The sequence below is a fragment of the Miniopterus schreibersii genome (genome assembly GCF_964146895.1).
Source record: "Miniopterus schreibersii genome assembly, chromosome: 11".
Lineage (NCBI taxonomy): Eukaryota > Metazoa > Chordata > Mammalia > Chiroptera > Miniopteridae > Miniopterus > Miniopterus schreibersii.
Genome location: NC_138111.1, coordinates 25,960,586 through 25,980,674, shown reverse-complemented (window position 1 = coordinate 25,980,674; position 20,089 = coordinate 25,960,586). Strand labels below are relative to the sequence as shown.

The 20,089-nt window shown below is 46.3% G+C and overlaps 2 protein-coding genes across 4 annotated transcripts in view; one reads left to right on the top strand and one right to left on the bottom strand.

Annotated features, from left to right (window-relative positions):
* Positions 1 to 3,746: 3,746 nt before the first annotated feature.
* On the top strand, positions 3,747 to 15,492 carry POLR1E (RNA polymerase I subunit E). The gene is made up of 12 exons (XM_081152457.1): positions 3,747 to 3,982; positions 4,557 to 4,660; positions 5,727 to 5,803; positions 7,055 to 7,140; positions 8,427 to 8,485; positions 9,286 to 9,430; positions 9,534 to 9,641; positions 10,269 to 10,365; positions 11,861 to 11,994; positions 13,120 to 13,201; positions 13,898 to 14,029; positions 15,121 to 15,492. Exons 1-12 carry the CDS (start codon positions 3,907 to 3,909, stop codon positions 15,278 to 15,280), a joined length of 1,260 nt encoding a protein of 419 aa, XP_081008583.1. The 5' UTR covers positions 3,747 to 3,906; the 3' UTR covers positions 15,281 to 15,492.
* A 402-nt stretch (positions 15,493 to 15,894) lies between these two features.
* FBXO10 (F-box protein 10) overlaps positions 15,895 to 20,089 on the bottom strand; it is a 31,827-nt gene continuing 27,632 nt past the window's right edge. For 2 of the 3 annotated variants that reach the window (XM_081152456.1, XM_081152454.1), the window contains exons 12-13: positions 19,703 to 19,833; positions 17,918 to 19,579 (exon numbers count right to left, since the gene is read on the bottom strand). In XM_081152456.1, the coding sequence (XP_081008582.1) occupies positions 19,455 to 19,579; positions 19,703 to 19,833 (256 nt within the window). In that variant the 3' untranslated portion in view covers positions 17,918 to 19,454. Of the gene's footprint in view, positions 16,438 to 17,917; positions 19,580 to 19,702; positions 19,834 to 20,089 lie in introns of those variants that run through there. The other variant, XM_081152455.1, reaches the window with a different exon arrangement.

The window sequence follows — 20,089 nt, the reverse complement described above, 5'->3', positions numbered from 1 at the left end:
GTAGCGCGTCCCGCCGGACCTGGTGGGTTTTCCCACTCCCCCCGCGCTGGCCCTTCCGTGACCCCTGCTCCCTGTGGGAGGAGAGTGCACACACGCACCGGTTACAAGTTGAATTCTCATGTCGTAGACTTTGGAAAAGAGAAAATTCCAAGAACCTGTTTAGGTTGAATTAGCCGAACTCCAAGCTACAAACGTGGAACCAACGCTACGGCAGTTGGGTCCGACAGCGCCCCACATCCAGTGCCGGGGGTGGCTCCTCGCATCTCTGGCGCCTGAGGAGAATGACGGGCGGGCCCGGGCTTCCGACTCCCACATTGCTCCACATTTCGTGCCGCAGGTCACAGAAGCCTGCAGTCTCCAAAACCAACTTCCCCCCAAAAAACAAAATTAGACACGTGGAACGGTCTCGGGCTTCTGTGGGACGCAAGCTCCGGGGCGGCTCCCGGATCGCACGGAGAGTCCGACCCTGAAGGGGACCGACAGGCCGCCGTGCCCTGCCCGGGAGTTCGGCTTGGACCCAGAGGCAAGGGCAGGCTGGGGAACACCTCGCGTTTCTTTTGGGGGAGAGGGAGGGAAGGGGTAGACTTTTAAAAAAGGAACGTCTTGCTGCCTCAAAACTTAACACCCAAATATTACAGCGGAGGCATCTCTTCAGAAGTTACAGGTTGAAAATACTGCCATTTGGGGTTTCTTTCTTTAAAGCCTCAATGAAGTCTGACGGTGAATTCTGTTCTTTAAGAGTCCCTGACATTTTATAGCGCTTACAGATATTTTATTGCCACATCGGGTAGTAAACTAAAAAGATAAGGAATGCTGACAATAAGCCGGGTGGTGTGAGGTCTTTTCACATGTGACCCTTACAAAAATGCTGTGAGCTAGACATCTCAAATTTACAACCTGGCAAAAATGTAAAAGATTTGTATACGGGGGTGGGCAGAAGTAGGTTGACAGTTGCGAATACTTGAAACACGGAGTTAATAATCCTATTGTAATCACCATAACCTGCATGTCTTGCCATACAAACAACTGTAAACCTCCTTTTGCCCATGCCTGTATTCAGTACTTAGGAGTAAGTACTATAGGCTCCCTCCTACATTGTTGATGGGAGTATCACTGACACTGTCTTTGAAGATAACATGATAGTATCTATCAAAATTTTAAATATGCATTCATTCTCTCCTAACTGGCAATTTCTTTGTAGAAATGTATTCTGAAATACACAAATTAACCTAGATGAAATACACAAATGTCATAAAATATATAAGAAGCTTTTGATCACAGCTTTTTTAGTAGAAGAAAAAAAAGAAAGAGCTGAATGTGCATCTACAGAGGATTACAAAAAAATGTATATGAATTTTATGGCTCTTTCATCACTAGTCACCAAGTAGGATTTATTCCTGGAATGCAAGGATAGTTGAAAGAAATAAAATTGATCAATATAATATACCTCATTAAAACAATGAAGGGGAAGCCCAGCTGGCATGGCTCAGTGGTTGAGCATCGACCTATGATCCAAGAGATTGGGGTTTGATCCCAGTCAGGCCACATGCTGGGGTTTTGGGCTCTACCCTCACTAGGGGGCATGCAGGAGACAGCAGATCAATGATTCTCTCATCATTGATATGTCTCTCTCTCTCCCTCTCCCTCTCCCTTCCTCTCTCTGAAATCAAGACATATTTTTTTAAAAAAAGAATGAAGGGGGAAAGAAACCCATGACCATTTCAATTAATGTAGACAGCATTTGATAAAATTCAACCCCTTTTCAAAAAAACAAAACACAACACACTCAACAAACAAGGAATAGAAGGAAACTACCTCAACATAATAAAAACAATTATGAAAACCCACAGCAAACATCATACTCAATAGTGAAAAACTTTAAGACTGTCCATTAAGATCAGGAAAAAGGTCCTACCGGTGTGGCTCAGTGGTTGGACAATGACCCATGAACCCAGAGGTCCCGGTTCAATCCTTGATCCAACAATTTTAAGCATCTTGAGTTCTAGTCCTTATGCTAGGCTCCTAGGATTAGTGATGATTCAGAAGACAGCTTGATGGGGTTCCCACTGGCCTCATCTGGGAAAAGTTAAACATAAAAATAAGTGATAATAGTAGTATATTCTAATCTATTGAATAAAGTAGAAATCTACAAGTCTATACTGACATAAATAAATAAATGAATAAATTGGAGGTGTGATGAACAGGATATTTAGTGTCTTAAGTACCTGCCCACAACATGCTTATTAATTGCAAAGGGAAAAGAATAACTTTTCTTTTGGTTGATACCACTTTACTTAAACCTGGTTGAAACCACTTAAGTGATCAAAGTTAATATAACCAGAAATGGGACAAATCAAAATTGTGTGCTACTTGATATGATATAATGAGAACAGCCTCATATCTGTGATATTCCTGCCAAAGATGCATAACCTGAAATGACTCACTTGAAAACATTAGACAAACCCAGATTGAGGGACATTCTACAAAATAACGGGCCTGTAATCTTTTAAATTGTCAAAGTTATGAAAGTCAAAGTAAAAGTGAGTAACTGTCCCAGGTTGAAGGAGACTTAAGAGCTGTGGTAGCCTAGTGCAACATGTGATGATTCTGGACAGGATCTTTCTTGCTATAAATTATTAATAGGACAGTTGGTGAACTTAGATGGAGTATGATGATTATATGGTAGCAATGTATCAATATTAATTTCCTTATTTTGATGGCTGTATGTAGTTAATTAGGGAACATCCCTGTCTGTAAGAAATACTATAGTCTTCAGGGGTGATGAGGCATTGACAACTTACTCTAAAAGGTTAAGGGGGGAAAATGTTATTTGCACTCTATTTGCAAAGTTCCTGTTTGAGATTGGGAAAAGCATGATAAGTGCTCAAAAGGAGCTCAGGTATAAGGGTTATTCGAAGCATCCTGGGTGTTTGCGGGGAGGGGATGTGTCTTAAAGAAGGAGATTTGGAGAACAGAGTGTAGCCTGGGTTCTTGCCGGTCAACAGTACCACCTCTTTGACAGGGCCCTGGGTCCATCCTTAAAGGCCCTGCTTTAGGCCCTTCTCTGGCTTCAATAACTCCCCATGTGGAAGGAGAGTTGAATCTGCAAGGACAATGCGACATACCAATCAGATCAGGCTCCCCCCTGTCTAGTTCACGGGAGAATCTCCTGCTCAGACACTCTTGAGTCTGCGAGGCCTCCTCCCCGCCCCCCACCATCCTCGAAGGGTTGATTGGGCCGCAGCTGTATGCTTGCCTAGGCCCAAGGAATGATCGTGGCTGGGAGCTGTTTGCAACGTTGTGGACGAAGCTTGCTTGGATTTGAGGACTGGATCTCCACGGGTGTGCGTGGAGGCCCTAGAGGGCAACTGCCGTTTTCCAGCTGCCACATTTAGTTGGGGCTCACGGAGTGCCTGTCAGAGAATTCTAAATTTGAACTTGGCCTTTCAGGTCTTGGTAAGATAGGCTTGTCACGCTAGGAGGGATAGATCATACTCTATCTAGACCATGCTGAGCAAGAAACCCCACATGACTGTTAGTCAGAAACTGCAAGACTTTTAGGAGTTTCGGACCCTCGTCTCACGCAACCTTTAACGGCTCAGGCGGAGTGCGGGGCGAAGCGGGTGCTGCGCCTCGAGAGGCGGAGGAGGAAGCAACGCACCGGGTGGAGAGCACGCCCCTTCCCGCGGGGGGCGGGGCGAGTGGCGGACTGGAAAGGCGCGCCTCTGCGCTCGGGGGGCGGGCTTTTGGGGGCGGAGCCACGCAGCTCCGGTAGCGCGGGGCGGTGTCCGGCGACGTCACGCGTCTTCCGGGGGGCTGCGCTGCCTGCGCTGCCTGCGCGTGTGGACCTGCGAGGTGGCTGCTGAGACAGTCTCAACTCCTGGGCTTGGCGGCCGGAGGGGGCAGATGGCGGCGGAGGTGTTGCCGAGTGCGAAGTGGCTTTACTGTGGGCAGCCCGACGAGAGCCAGAGAGCTGTACTGGGTGAGCGCTGCGGAGCTGGGGCAGAATTCCGCGAACGCCCCCTTTCGTCTCGGTACCTTTACAGCCCTCCCGCCCCCGCCGGGCACCTTTCCAGCTGGCCCGAGACCCCCGCCCCTAGTGTCCACAGCTACTTGGGACTCGGCCAGAGCTGCTCTGCCATCCCGCCATCTTTCTGTTACCACCTCCCTCCTGGATGTGGACAGCCCAGTCACCCCCTCCCCAAGGGATTTACCCAGGATTTTGACATCTCACTCACCAGGTCTTAGACCTGCTCCATTTCCTTATCTCCACTGGGCAGGGACACCCTCTGTTTCTCTAGGTCCGAACTAGGCCTCCTCAGTCGGCACAATTCTCAGTTATTCTCTCCTGTCTCAGCCCCTCCCCAGGACTCCCCTCACCTCCCCATCCCTTCTTTCCAAGTGGACCAGGAGCTCCTTCAGTCCCACTTCAGGTCGGGACCTGGGCTTCCTTCTCATCCTGATTCCTCCAGTCTCTCCTTCCTGTTGACAGTCCAGTTCCTCTCCACCATACATTGATTCTGATCTCATCTCATTCTTGGGCTGTGATCTTACAGTTCAGTTTTCCAATGGGAAGCTGCAGAATCCAGGTAACATGCGTTTTACCTTGTACAAGAGCAACGACTCCACAAATCCCAGGAAGAGGAGTCAGCGGATCCTGGTGAGTGCTGCAGAGGCCAATTGCCTCCACTTTGCACACCTCAGTAAGACCCCTTGGGTGTGGTGGATGTGGGAGGGAGTGAGAGGAGAAAGGCAGGAGATAGCAAATGAGCCTTTGAAGAACTCTTCTGAGCCTCGGCAGGTTGGGGGTGTAGGGACAGGCTTCATTCAGTGTCGTACTTTTGGTGAACTGATGGCCTTTCATTCATTAGTTCATTCAGCAAGCATGTTTTTGAGCACCTACTGTGGCCCTGTGCTAGAAAAACAGCTAAATCAGACCTGGCCTCACTCTGTGGGAGCTTGTACCCTAGAGTGAGGTTTCTCAACCTTGGCACTATTGACATTTTAACTCAGATAATTTGTTGTGAGGGCAGCCCTGTGCATTACAGGATGTTTAGTAGCTTCCCTGGCCTCTACCCACTATATACCAGTAGTACCTCCTAGTTGTGACAACCAGAATGTCAGGCAAGGAGACTACAAGGCAGAGTCTAAGTCTCTGCTTGCCAGAATGTCTTCCTGGGGAGGGCACATGAAGCTGAGCTCTGAAGGCCGGAAGAGGGTTTGACAGCTGAGGCTTAGCATTCCAAGTGAAGCAAGGACAAACAGGGAAACAGGAAAGCTTGGCTGTAGTTGAGAAGGGAATTGGCCATTTCCACGGTCCTAAGAACATATGAGAAGCAGTCATAGGAGAGGTGGGCAAAGAGGTTTAAGAAGGGCGTGGACTTCCAACTCAGGAGGTTGCCTGCAAGATCATTTTATTGCATGTCTATAAGTGTAGGGAGCCCAGGGGCTCTCTCCTAAGTCCTGTGGTGCAGCTTCCCAAAGGACTTTTCAGACCAACTAGAAGCCAGCACTATCCGGGGCTTCCCTTTCCAAGTCCTCTTTTCCCCACAGGCACCCTAGATATACTTAGAGATAGTGGGGCTAGATCATCTCCCAGAGGCTGTCTAGTTCTAATGCATTGTGGTTGGATTCTAAAGCTTTTTTCAAATGTGGAAAAGGAAGACAAGATGCTTAATACCTTTCAACATTGGTTGTAATGGAGCTCTTCTCCCTCTACATTTTAGGCAGCTGAAACAGACAGACTTTCCTACGTGGGAAACAATTTTGGGACTGGAGCCCTCAAATGCAACACTCTGTGCAGGTAGGGACAGGGGGACAGCTGGAAGGGGAAAGGAGTGGTGGTGGCCCTGGCACTGCTGTTCTCAGTCTTTACATTAGGGGTAGTGGGGGAAATCTAGAGAGGTTTACCAAGTTTCCATGTTCCCAGATCTAGGGGCTCTCACACCAGCATGTAATGTTCTTAAAAAGAAAGTCGACTTATATTTGTTGAATTTCCTGAAAACCTCATTTATTTGTAGTATTCTGAAATTTAAAAAAAAATTAAGATATAATTGACATATAACATTATGTTAGTTTCAGGTGTACAACATAGTGACTCAATATATGTATAATGAAATGGTCACCAAAATAAATCTAGTTAACATCTATCACCACACAGTTACTATTTTTTTTCTTATGACGAGAACTTTTAAGATTTATTTTCTTAGCAACTTTCAAATATACAATACAGTATTAACTATAGTCACCATATTGTACATTACTTCCCCAGGACTCATTTATGATCTTGTTTCCAAAATGCAGCTGTCTTAACTAATATGGAATGTATGATCAGTGTTTCAAAGCCTGCCAAAAATTTGCTTTAGGACTAAATACAGAAAAAGAATTTGGTAGTGTCAAAGACTCTGGGGTTTCTGTCCAGCTCTGCCACTGATTGACTGGCTGACTTGGGGCAACTTTGCCCTTCACTGATATCCCAGGTCTCTCCTTGCTGCACTGCCCTGCACTGAAGCTTGCCCAGCCTGAACAGTCTATAATGCAGAGGTCCCTGTGATGGTATACAACAGTGAATCACAAACAAGGTGCTTTCAGAGCCACACTGGACCACCCTGATAGAAATCAGATTAATGAGTATATGCTTAAAACTATTAACACTACATTATCCCTTTACAAAGATTCTGTAGTTCAGATTGGTCTTTTCCCATAACTACCAAGGCTTTACTTGTCTTTGCCTCTTTAAAATTTATATGTGCAGTAATTCTAGTGTAACTCTTCATTCTTACATCCCAAAAGGGTTTTCCACTGCAGCAGTGAGCCTGAACGTACTAGAATCACCTGTAGCTTTTTTTTTTTTTCAGAACCACATCATGAACCCTCCCCATGCAGAGAATTGCTGCTCTGGGGGATTATTGCTTCTTCTGAGCAAGTGGTGCATTCCCCGGGTGTACTGGGGCAGAAAGAATGTTGAGAACTTTTAAGCAGGGAAAGGAAAGTTGTATAAACAATGCCATTTGAATAATCCATTGTCACTGGTATTATTCCTTCTTTTATTCAGACACTTTGTGGGAATTTTGAACAAGACCTCTGGCCAAATGGAAGTATATGATGCTGAATTATTCAACATGCAGCCACTGTTTTCAGGTAGGTCCCAGTCAAGGCTCAAAGAAATGCTACATATTTTAGGTTTGCTGGATGCATTGGCTTGGGTTTTCGATTTTAAAATACATTTTCTGCCCGGCTGGGCGTGGCTCAGCAGTTGAGTGTCGACCTAGGATCCAGGAGATCGGGGTTCGATTCCCTGTCAGAGCACATGCCCAGGTTGCAGGCTAGGCAGCAGATTAATGACTTTCTCATCATTGATATTTCTATCTCTCTCTCTCCTCCTCTTTTCCTCTCTGAAATCAATAAAGATATGTTAAAAAAAAAATACATTTTTTAGTTATATATTTTTAAAATATATTTTTATTGATTTCAGAGAGAGGGAGAGGGAGAGAGAGAGAAACATCAATAATGAGAGTCATTGATCGGCTGCCGCCTGCACTCCCCTTGCTGGGGATCAAGCCCGCGACCCTGGCATGTGCCCTGACCGGGAATCAAACCGCGATCTTCTGGATCCTAGGTCAGTGCCCAACTGTTGAGCCATGACAGCTGGGCTGTAGTTATTTATAAAAGGGTGCCTTTCTGTCAGTTTTGTTTTTCATTTGAACACATTTTGTTGTTGTTAATCCTCATCTGAGGATATTTTTTTCCGTTGATTTTTAGAAAGAGTGGAAGGAGTGGGGAGAGAGAGAAACATCGATGTGACACCTGTCGATTGGTTGCCTCCTACACATTTCCTGATGGAGGACTGAACCCAAAACCTAGGTATATGCCCTGACTGGGAATTGAACCTGCAGCTTTTTCGTGTACGGGATGATGCTCCTGAGTCCCAGAGCCCATCTGTGAATTTCCTAGTGGACCATAGTCTCTAGGTTAAGATTTCCTTACTTTGCAAACAAATGTAATTATATTTAAATTATCCAAATGCTCTTCTTTCAAGGAAGCAAAGAAAATTATTCATTAATTGTTGATTAAACAAGTTTTTATTTTATAAATAAGAAATTTGTAAATATTGGTTTATTATATCCAGCATATTGACCTGGGGCAAGTCATTTAATCCGGAGGCCTCATTTTTCCTTATTGGTAAAATGAAAAGGTTGGACCAGATGGCCCCTTCATTTGACTCCTTAATTCTCCAAATTCTCTAAGTGTATGCTAAAGCTATGTACTAAATGTTCAGTATACACTCATGTTAAACTCTGGGAAGTCCTGGAGTAAAGAAATCTTTTTTCTTAGATTAACTGTTGAACAGATGAATACCAAACACTATTACTATCTGTAGGCCTAACAGTTTGCTTTTCCCCCGTTTTTGTTTTATGTTTTGATAGATGAATCAATTGAGAGTGAATTGACATTAGAGAATGAGAGCAAAACTTTTAGAGATAAGGTAAGTGTGATGGAACTAAGATGTGGGACCTTAAGCAAGTTCCTTCTAGGCCTTGGGTAAAGGTTTCTCCATCAGTAAAGTGAGCTGGTTGAACACAGGGGTTCCCTTGCTGCTCCCAGCTCATTCATTCTGGGGTTGTCTAGACATTTTTCTACCTGTAGAAGCCTCATCAACCTCATAGAAAGCAGTCCACCTATATGGGGCAGCTATACACAGCTCAGTGCCAATGTTTTGAACTGGTGCTCTGTACTAATAGAGGTTTAGCATGTTTTTAAGATTTAATCCAAGTTTCAGAGAATATTGGTTGTAGCCTGGAAACTTTCATATTAAAACAGTAAATTTTAGGATTTTCAATGTAGAATGTTCCCACAAAGCCCATTTCACTCCAAGATGCAAATTGATTGCATCTTCAGTGCTGCCTGGAGCACTGTATTGAGAAGGTTATCTTCCAGCTCAGAGGGAAAGAGTGAGTGCTCTATTAGCAATATCTGTTTTTGGTGTAGGATTGGAAAATGTTAAACTGCATGCCAAAGATTTATCAACCTGAATTCTAGTTAAGTCTTTACATTTTACAGATGGAGGCACTGTTGATTTGTAAGTGGCCATTACTTTTTACAAAGCAAGTTCTTCAGATCTGTTAATATCATTTGATTCTTACAGCAAGCCTATGAGGTAGATGGCTATGTTTCAGCTCAGTTTATAGGGGAGATAATGATGGCTCAGAGAGGCTAACAGTTTCCCCATAGTCACACAGCTAGGAGTAGCAGTGCCCAGCTTGACCAAATTTGTCTCTTGCACAGATGGACTCTTGCATTGAAGCCTTTGGTACCACCAAACAGAAGCGGGCTCTGAACTCCAGGAGAATGAACAGAGTTGGCAATGAATCTTTGAGTCGTGCAGTAGCTAAAGCCGCAGAGAGTATTATTGATACAAAGGGTGTGACTGGTAAGCAGCTGGTTATGATCTTGAGTGCACAGGTTGCAATGAGTGTTGGGCATCTGAAGCCAAACAAGGTGATACCCACACTGACTTTTCCTTTATTGAAAAGCTCTGGTCAATGACGCCCTCCACGATAATTTGCAAGGCGACTCCCTCTACCTTCCCCCCTGCCACGTGGACGCAGCCAAGCCCGAAGACGTGTATAAATTTGAAGACCGTATCCTTGTGGTAGAAATGTTACGTTATTTCACAAGTTGGGATATGTGCACATGATTGGCATAGCCAGGCTCTCTTGAGGGGTCAGTTGTCCCATGACATTTATAGAAGCTACATCCTGACCTTTGTCGTTGCCCAGTGCTGTTGCTGGGAAGTCAGCTAGGCTTCCTCACCCCCTGAGGGACCTGCTCTAGCACCAGCTTCTCAGCCCCTGGGATTCATATCCATTCCTCAGCCAAATGCCAAATGTCTACAGCTCAGTGCAGTGGAGGTCACTCTCAGCGAATAGTCCCAATATGACTTTAAGTCAGTCAATGCCCAAAGTGTAGGACAGACTGATTTTGTAAAAGGAAGGGTTGGAATGTAAAATTGCCCTATTTGTGGGTCTAATCAGATGAAAAATACCTGCAGGGGCTTTGTAAAGAGAAGACAGAAAAGCCCAGGCAGGGAATGAAGTCTGGGCTGGGAGTCTGGAGAACTGAGTTCCTGAGCTCTGCCCCAAAGTGCTGGGTGATCTTCCCTTCCCTGAGCCTCAGCTTTCCCATCTCTAAAACGAGGCCACTAGGAGATGATCTAGCTAGTTAGATGTTTCCATTTTGGTCAGATTGTGTTCTTGACCAGTAACTAGTTCTTTCCCCTGCGGAGTATGAAGCTCTTCAGAGTCCATCTGAAGCTTTCAGGAATGTCACATCAGAAGAAATACTGAAGATGATCGAAGATAACAGGTACCCCCACTTGGGCGGATGGAGTGTCTGAGGAAGTAGTAGTTAGACATGAAGCAGACCTTTGGGTGTCAGTCTTTGAGGATCACTGTTCAGCATTTGAACATGAACAAGCCAGTGTTTTCATAAATGTTTGGGCTTATAGACCTGTTGTCCAAAGGCTATGGGTGACCTCTGAATGCATAGCACCTGTGGCTGGGCAGAGGGTGGCAAGGCCTTGTAGTTGGACTGGGAACTAGAGATGGACTATATCCCAGTGTTATGTTTGATGCTGATTGTCACTGGGGAGCCCAACTGCTGGCCTGAGAGTAGGTGCCAGCTAAATATATGATTTATCTGTGATGATGTGCGGGGCAAGCTTTTTTTTTCTTTTGAAACATTTTAAATAATGTATTTTAAATAATTCATATAGTAATCCTGGGGTGTGTTTTTTTGGCCACGAAACAGCTTTTCTTTTATGATGATGGTGGGATTATTTTGCTTTTGAGTTTCGTGGGGTTGTTAAAAATAATTTTATCTTGAAAAAGTAAAACCTGTCAACCATAGGTTGGTTCCCTGATTTTTCTTTGGAAATTTTACTGGTCAGTGAAATTAAAGGCCTTGGAAAATACCTCTTTTTCCCTCCAAAGACCCATTTCCAAAAAAAGCTCATTACTAGTTCTTAGTTGTGTTAATGTGATGGTGGCCCAGGAGCAGGTGCAGGGATCAGCTCTGGGCTGCGAGCCTGAGAAACTGAGCCCTGGAGCTCTGGAGAGTATACTGTGTGATCTTCCCCTCTCTGAGCCTCAGTTTTCCTGTGAAATAAGGCAGCTATAAGATGATCTCAAAGAACCTTTTTATCTCCTCTAGTCCAGGATCCTGATAGTGGTAGAACAGTACATTAAAAGTAATAGCTAACATTGATTGAGCTCTTACAGGTGCCAACCACTGTTCTAAGCCCTTTACTTGCATTGTTGTTTTTAATCCACAAAATCTCTAAGAGGAGGGTATTATCATTAGCCTCTGTTTATAGGTAAAGATGATGGACAGAGCTGTACAGAAAATTGCCCAAGCCACTAAATGGCAGAGAGGGAATTCAAACCCAGGCAGTCCAACTTGAGAGCCTGTGCTTCAAACCACTACATCTGGGTTTGGCAGACTGGCCTGCGTGCTCAGTCTGGCCTGATGCTTGTGGATAAAGTTTTATTGGAGCACAGCCATTGTCATTCATTTTTGTTTTATCGATGGCTGCTTTTGCACTACACTGGCAGATTTGAGTAGTTGCAACAGAGACCATGTGGCCCACAAAGCCTAAAATACGTACTATGCTAGCCCCTTACCACCCCTGCACAAAACTGCTCCTTCTGTTATAAGGAGCAGTGGCAGATGGCCCTTCCTCAGCTATCAAGTGTGTATCAGGTGTGAGGGGTGCTTGCTGTTCTAATTGTGAGGGGTTGAATGGCTCCTGACAGAGCTGGTCTTACCCGATACATTCTTTCCTTTCCCTCCCTTGTTTTAGCCACTGCTCCTTTGTCATAGAAGCATTGAAATCTTTGCCATCAAATGAGGAGAGCCGAGACCGCCAGGCCCGATGCATATGGTTTCTGGACACACTCATCAAGTTTCGAGCACAGAAAGTGATTAAGAAGAAAAGTAAGTCCTCCTTGATGGACATTTGATTCCAGTTATTTCCAGTCCATTATTTTCCTGTAATTCTTAAACCAATTCTAATGAGAGAAGAAAATGGAAATGTGTATTCAGGTCTTATTTTTAACTGTGTAACAGTGAGGTTCCTATTAGTACTGCTGATAGGCTGAGAGGCCTTGCCAGGTTCTTTACTCATCTGCACATGGGGATAGGTTGGATTATGTGATTGTTCAGAGCTAACATTCACTTCTCTTCTGCATTAAGCAATGTGTAGTATCCAAATCAAATGAAAATTGTAAGGGACTTAGACATCAGTCATAGAGGGAGAAAAGTTGGCCTTGCTCATGCAGGCTTGTGACTGGTTTGTTTTGTGTCAGCTTATTTCTAATGTAGAGGAGAAAGCCAGTTTCTGCTATAGCTAGGGCTCATGGCTGCCATATCCATCCATCTAGAATTGGAAAGGCAGCAGGAGGCAGCTAGGGTTTTAGGTACAAGGTGTGGGCAGTTATGTTACTGTGATTGGGTACCCGAGAGTGTGTATGTTTTTTGGTACTTTTTTTTTTTATTCCTAACCCGAGGATATTTTTTCCGTTGCTTTTCAGAGAGAGTTGGGGGGGGGGGGTGCAGAGAGAGAGAAACATCGATGTGAGAGAGACACATTGATTGGTTGCCTCCCCGACCAGGGCTGGGGATCGAGCCTGCAATCGAGTTACGTGCCCTTGGCTGGAATCGAACCTGGGACCCTCCAGTCTGCGGGCTGACGCTCTAACCACTGAGCCAAACTGGCTAGGGTGATACTTGTTTAATTCTTATTTTCAGTCTTCCCTGCTTTCCCTCTCCCTGCATTTTCTCCAGAATCTCTTTTGCTTTTCTAACATTTTATGAATTCTGTATCTTTAGGCCTCATTTTTCTTTCTTGTCACCCCATCACAAATGTCTCTCAGGCAGTTTCATTTGAAATGAGCATATTTTCATTGGAAAGTGGCATTTTGTTTCATGGGCCCTGCTTCTCTTACCGCAAGGTTTTGTTCATAACACCGGCCTAACTTTTGGCTTCTTCTCCCAACTCATGGATGACATGTGGCCTAAGGGTTTTGACAAAAAATGGTCCAACTCAACTTTGTGTTGTAGGTGCCCTGGGACCTGCAGTTCCACACATCATCAACACCAAACTGCTGAAGCACTTTACCTGCTTGACCTACAACAATGGCAGGTCAGGGGGCATGATTTCTCTGGCTTCTGCCTATAAAGAAGAAAACAGGTCAGGGAGGGTGGTGAGAGCGGGGAGTAGGAGCTTGGATTGAAGGTCATGTCCACAGAGCTACTTTGCTGAAGAGAGCACTGCCACTTGGAGTGATCTTGGGGTCGGTTAAGTTTAGGAAACACTATATAGTATGTGTTCTCTTCCCCTTGGAGAAGTTCACTTCCCTTGGGATGTCCAGCAACAAAGACTTGCTTTACTCGACACATTCCTTTCAAGAAGCCTGTGTGGTGATTTGGGGGAAGGATCCCCAAGCAGTGCACCTTCCTGCTATTTGCTGGGAATGTGTTTCCTCTTCTGAGTGTGCTTGGAAGGATCATCTGCAACTAGGTGTGGGGTGACTGCTTTCCTGGCAGCCCTTCTGAGCAGGTGGGACAGACTCGAGGGTCCTCGCCAGTGCAGGGCTCTCACTGTGCCTGGGGTAGTAAGTGCAGCCTTCTGTCTCCCTTGGAGGGAGCACTGGGATTGGCTCACTGTCCTCTATGTGATGGCTCAGGCACCTAGAAGGACAAGGAGTCTCTTGAATTCTTTTTCTTCTCTCCAAGATGGAAAGACATTGAGTACCTATAGGAACAGGTTTGGATGGTTTTATTTTGCTTTTGGAGAAATCATCTTAGTCTGTCTCCTTTATTGCCACTGATTTTGCAGTTTACGCAACTTAATTTCCGATTCTATGAAGGCGAAGATCATCGCGTATGTGATTATACTCGCCTTGCACATAAACGACTTCCAGATTGACCTGACAGTGTTACAGAGGGACCTGAAGCTCAGTGAGAAAAGGTGAGCACAAGTAGAAAGCTCCTTAGGGTGCCTTGCTGTTATCTCTAGTACTGCTGGAAAGCACGAGGCTCCATCGGGAGAACTGGGGACATTTAGCAGGGGAAAGACTTGGGACCAGCGGACAGTTGTCGAGTGATTGAATGGATGAGCAGCTGGACATTACTGACTGCCAATTATCTATGCCAGGCATAGCATTAAATCTGTCATAATATCTCAACGATTTCCCTAAACAACTAAATCTGTAATTCAGAGAAATCACTGACTTTCCCAAAGTTGCACAGACAAGAAGGGGAATAGTTGGGTTTCAGACCTGAGCCTTCCGTAGCATTCTGTCCCTATGTAACCAGGCAGCCTCCAGTCTCCAAATACCTTTCTCTGCGGAGAGATTCTGTATGGTCCTGAGGAGTGGAACCCAGGGGTGGAAGATACAAGAACCCAGTTTCAGCTTAGTAAGAAGACCTTGCTCAGGGTCAGATGGAAGGGGCTCCTGCTTGGCAGGGATGTCACATTGGGGCTTCTCTGACCAGACTGAGTGAGTTGGCAAAGATCTTCAGGCCCTTTCTAGCCTTGCTGGAAGGGATTCAGACTGAGTAGGGGGCAGAACCTCCCAGGTTCCTTAACATTGGTTCCTTTGGCCTTTGTTGGTGATTTAGGGGTATCTGACACCCAGGGACCCTGTGTTCAAAACAGCCTGTGAAACACCTTTGTTTGGACTCTAGCAGTTCACAGAGGGATTATTCCAAGGGCTCTTCACAAATGGCATTCTCACAGGCACTGATGTTGCAAATCTGGAGCCTGCTTAGCAAGTGTTCATTCCTGGCTGGTTGTAAGAAGTAAACAAAGTTTATTAATAGGATCTAGATAGATAACCTGGTTTGTAATCAACTGTAAGGATATTTCTAATGGCAACGCAGAAAATGAAATTGTCTGATGGCTCTGGGGGGGGTCTTGTCTGCCTCTCTCCTGGCTGCCACTCTGGGGATTCTGTCTTCATGGCCTGGAGCATGAGTGTGCCGCTCGATCCTGCCACCCCTCCCTGAGCAGTGACATTTGAAGAGACTCTCCATTTGTTTTGTGTGTTTGCTCCTCAGGATGATCGAGATAGCAAAAGCCATGAGGCTGAAGATCTCCAAAAGAAAAGTGTCTCTGGCAGACGGCAGGGAGGAGGAACACAAACTGGGTACTCTGTGCATCCCACTGCCTCCAGCCCAGACCGTGGACCGCCAGTCAAAGCGGAGGAAAATCACATAGAGATGTGCTCTCCACACAGCAGTTTGGCCACATCATATAGCCACTACCTCTGTTCATTTCCATTTTCATTTTTAAAAAGAGGAAACAGCAGCCTTGCTTTGGCATGGGTATGACGCCACAAGCCAGCATCTCAGTCGTGCTTGTCTTAAGTAAAAACATAAAGTGACCACCATTTTGGACTTCGCTCCAACCTTTGGTGTGATTATAACTGGCAGGTGGTTCTCGTGTTGGTATGTGGGAGGTGGGGCCTGGGAAGCCAGAGCCAGATCTCACAGGCTGGACCCTGGGCCAAATCTAATGGATAAAGTTTAATAAAGAGCAATGTGAAGTGCCCTGCTTAGGTCTTGGAGGTTTAGTGGAGTACATGGTGGGGAGGAGCCAGCCCGGCGGGGTTGGAAGAGGCGGCTTCAGGTTAGCCAGCGTGCCGTGGTTGCCAGACAGGCTGCTGGAGTGTGAGGCTGCTGTAACAGGGTGGAAACCCTTGCCTGAACAGGGAGGAAGTGATATCCCAGCTGCTCTGTCTGGCTCAGCCCATATAGATGGTAGAGGTCAGCTCTCAAGCCACAGTTCTGAGGGGGATGAATCGGAGTTAAACACAGAAAACAAACTGTACTAGATATCTTAAGAACAAAGGAGTTTAATACATGGATAAAATGTAAAGCTGTTAAATGGGCTGCAGGAGGGGGAATCAGGAGGTTAGTGCCAGAACTGCTCAGTTCAAGAACACACTGCGGGGGTTGCCATCCAAGCATCAAGAAGCCACTTCTGCCCCACAACTGCTTGAATTCATGAAACTGGTAACTCAACAAAGTTCAGCCACCTCTGCTTTTAATACCCACATTTCTACCCCCTTTCTTGTCAGCATAACCAAAGGATCACGAAGCTGGCTTCCATCCTACTTCCTTCTTCTGTGAGTGCACATCTAGGAACCTAGTTTGCATCTACAATCCTAGCAGCAAGGGAGTCTTGGAAAAGGTTTCAGTTCTCCGCCATCTAGTTACAGGAAGGCATACCTGAAGGCGACAGGGATGGATGCTGACTGCCAGCAGACTATGGCTAACGCTCAGGTCTTCAAGGCGCTCTGGGAGTAGCTGAGGTTTGTGGTGCTCAGTGCTGGGGAGTGAGGAGCAGTGAAGGAAGGAAGGTAGAATTCATCTCTGAAAGTGAGAGGAGGAGGAAGTTTATGCAGCAGCTGGGCCATCCGTCAGGGAGGACATGATGGAAATGAGTCTTAGATGATTTGCTCAAACAGGTGGTCCTTGTATTCCGTCCAGCTCTGGGATGCTGTTATCAGAGCCGCTTCTGGAGCAAGGCCAATGCCTAAAATGTTTATTTTTCATGCTCTTCTCTGGTTTGTCTCATTTGTCTCTGATCCTGAGTAGTGGGCATTTGTAGTATATTTTGTCTCCAGCAGAGGTGAGCAGGAAATGTAAATGCGTCAAGTTTCCTTATCTAAGCTGTCATGAAAACCAAGTATGTGTGACTGCATTCGTGATCTGTCTCTGAGAAAAGAACTAATGTGTTTATAGGGTAGAATGTGTTTTCATGAATGCTTTTTAGATTCTGATGGGCTTGACACTTGGAATTTCCAGGAATGATTGGGTCACAGCACATGACCAGGCCTCTGAACCTGTCCTAGAGGGGAAGCAACCTGTCTTGAGTCACTCTCGCAGAGCAGTGGTATCGATAGGGAAGAGTCTGGGATGGCAAGTACTTGTCCTGCATGACAACAGGTGTACCTCACTACATTCCCAGAGGTTGACTGAAAAGCACATTTCTGTACATCAAGGGGTTTGTGGGTCAAAAGGCTCAAGAGGGCCTTGTTCACCTTGAACAAATCTGAAAGCAGCTAGCACAGTGCCTGACACAGGCAGTTTATGTTAAATGAGTCATAGTACGTGAACTGCACCTTCTTTCCTTGGCAGGGCTATTAGAGGGTAAACACTTGCACAATAATGGAAATGGTTTTTTATAGCTCTAAAAAACCATTTGTTTACTAATACATTCACAGTGGATACCTTGATCTCACCAAGTTTTTTTGCCATAAGATCTCCTGCTTTCCTCTGAAGAAAGGGAGGCTGTGGGCTAGAATCTGGTACCCTTAATAAGATTTGCAGTTTGTGAAATAACCTTAACTTCCAGGTGTTGGTTAACTGAAGGTCTAGAGGGAGGTTTCTGCTTGTGGTCCTGACCTGTTGTACATTGTTAACAGTGATGAGATCAAAGAAGATAGATTTAACACTTGCAGAGGACACCAACCTAGAAATTGCTAATTAGATAAAAATTTTTAGTGTCTTCTTTTAAAAACTTTCTTTTGATATGTCATACGTACTTAGAAAATAGTTGCAAGAATAATACAAAGAACTTCTGTATATCTTTTACCCAGATTCTCCAGCTGTTACTGTGTTGTCCAGCTGTGTGGGAGAGCAGGCCCTGCCCAATGAACCAGTGAGGCTACTGCAGAGCATTCTCAACTTCCTGATTATTCCCCAACCACAGAAGAGCTGGGATGGGTGTTCTATCCCACTACTGCCTCCAAGCAGTGGGTGCTTTGGGAAAGTGAGCTGTGCAGGGTCTGCATCCAGTCACCCAGGAACTCCAGCACATATCCAACCAAGGAAAGTCCCCCAAAAGTGCCTCTTTTAAAATATAGAACTTTATTTTAGTTGCTGAGATTTTTATAAGCGCTTGGTTCACAGAAAAGTCATTTCTTACAAAATAAAGGCAGCATTTTGTACAGCGACTCACATTGGGGCCACTAGAGAAGTGCAAAGGACAATGTGGGGATGGGAGGGGGCAGTGCTCTTGTGCCCAAAGTCCTCAAGGAGCCAGTGCTCCTGGGTCCCTCCAGCCCCTCCCACCTGACCTGGGAGAGCAGCACCGAGGGCCTGGCAGAACCAGCCTGGGAAGCCATAAGTGAGGTGCATGACAGCGACCCCAACAGGCTGGTGAAGGCCCCGCATGAAAGGCTGAGTGGGAGGGGATTGTTCAGGTAGTGTGTCCTGCATCCAGCCCCCTTCCTCAAGCAGTCAGGGCAGGGTCTGAGCCCACCTGGAACCTTGACAGTACAGTTCAGTAAAGCCCTTTGGGACCTGGCCTTCCTCCCCCCATTCAGGCTATAGACCCTACCCCAGGCCTGGGGACACAGTGAGACAGGGCCCTATGTAGGTGAGTGGGACAGGGATGGACCTGGGTAACACCAAGGCAGTAAGTGCTCAGTACCTGAGGGGGCAGAGACAGGGCAGGAGGGCTCAGCGGGGGAAGAGCATTGTCATCTGGAGGGAGGGGAGTGCTCTGTGAAGATGGCAGTGTCTGAGCTACACTTGAATGGGTGGGACCTGGACATGTGCAGAGAGAGAAGGGCAGGCCAGGAGGGGGTAGAGCATGAGCCAAGGCACAGAGTGGAAACCATAAAGGTCAGCAAAGGCAGGTGGTTATCCATGAGAAAACATGGACACAGATGAGGGGCTGTAGGCACCTGCATTGCCACCAGTCTGTGCCCAGGAGGGGCAGCTGGTGTGGCTGTGCCTGTGAGATGTGAATCCCTGTGCAGCAGGCACCAAGCTAACATCCTCCTGAGTTTGGGAGCTTCTTGAGGGTAGAGGGGAGTTGTGTGTGTCCCTGCACTGCCCAGCCTGGCACCTGAGCCACTGCAAGGAAGCCTTCTCAACATGCCTCTCCTGTTTTTGGCATGCCTGTGTCATCCCTAGGTCAGCCTTTCAGGAGGGGCTGCCTGTCCCAAGCCCCTTCCTCCCTCATAGGCCCATTCTAAGTCTAAGACTTCTATGTCCTTAAGGAAACCAAACTCAACTCCTCCTGCCCCTGCGGGCAGCTGGGAGGGGGTGGCGGTGTCCCTGGAGGGACAGAGAGGGAGAGGTCTAGGAAAGGGGAAAATTCTGGAGCAGCTGTCTCTTTCCACCTCATTAGAATTACTTCCCTCGCTTAGGAGTAAATCTCTTCCCTGAGAAGAGCCTGGGTTTGGTATGTAAAACACAGTTCCCTAAACAAAAACCTGACTGAAGCTTCAGTACTGATTCCCCTCAACTCTTCATAATCTCTACAGGAGCTGGAGTGACTGGAAACCCACCAATGTGTGTTCCTTTTCTCCTTGAAAAACACTTCCAAGTGCCTTTTGAAGGTGGTGGAGCTGAAGGGTTGTGGAGGTACCTTGTTCTTAGTCCCCAGGAAGCCTAGGAGCTTGTTTTTCAGGGGTGTGGTGAGAAGGACCTGGAGTCTCCTCAGACACCGCTTCCATCTCGAAGGCCTCATCTCTTAGCTGGGCACTGTCAGGGCCTGAGCCTGAGAGCAGGGTATGTGGTTGTTGGTCCCAGAGTCTTTGGCCAGCACTCCAGTTGCCCCGCCCTGTGGCTCTCCATCCTCACAGGATGGTGCAGAAGATGCTGCGGTTGCTGTGGTACCCACCTTCCACACGGGCTGTGATCCTTGTCGCCAAGGCTGTCACCTTCTGCCCACTGTGGGCTGCAGAGGGGCCTCGGAGAGAGTTTTCAAGGTGAGGGCGTGCTGGTGGGTTCACCAGCCGCCATGTATCAGACCTGGAGATGCAAATGACAATCAAGGGACTCTAAGAGTATACAGCATTCACCAAGTGTCCTGAAAATTTTATCTTTGACTCAAGCTCATTGGATGCAGGTGTTTAAATCTGGATGTAGGTTTTGTCTCCCAAGTTAGTGAAGCTAAAGGGCAACAGTCCCGCATTCTAGCTCCAGCTATGCCTTCAATTCTGCATATGATCTTGGACAAGTTCCCTCTAGGAGCCCCAATGTCCCCTCTTTATAAGGATCTGGATAA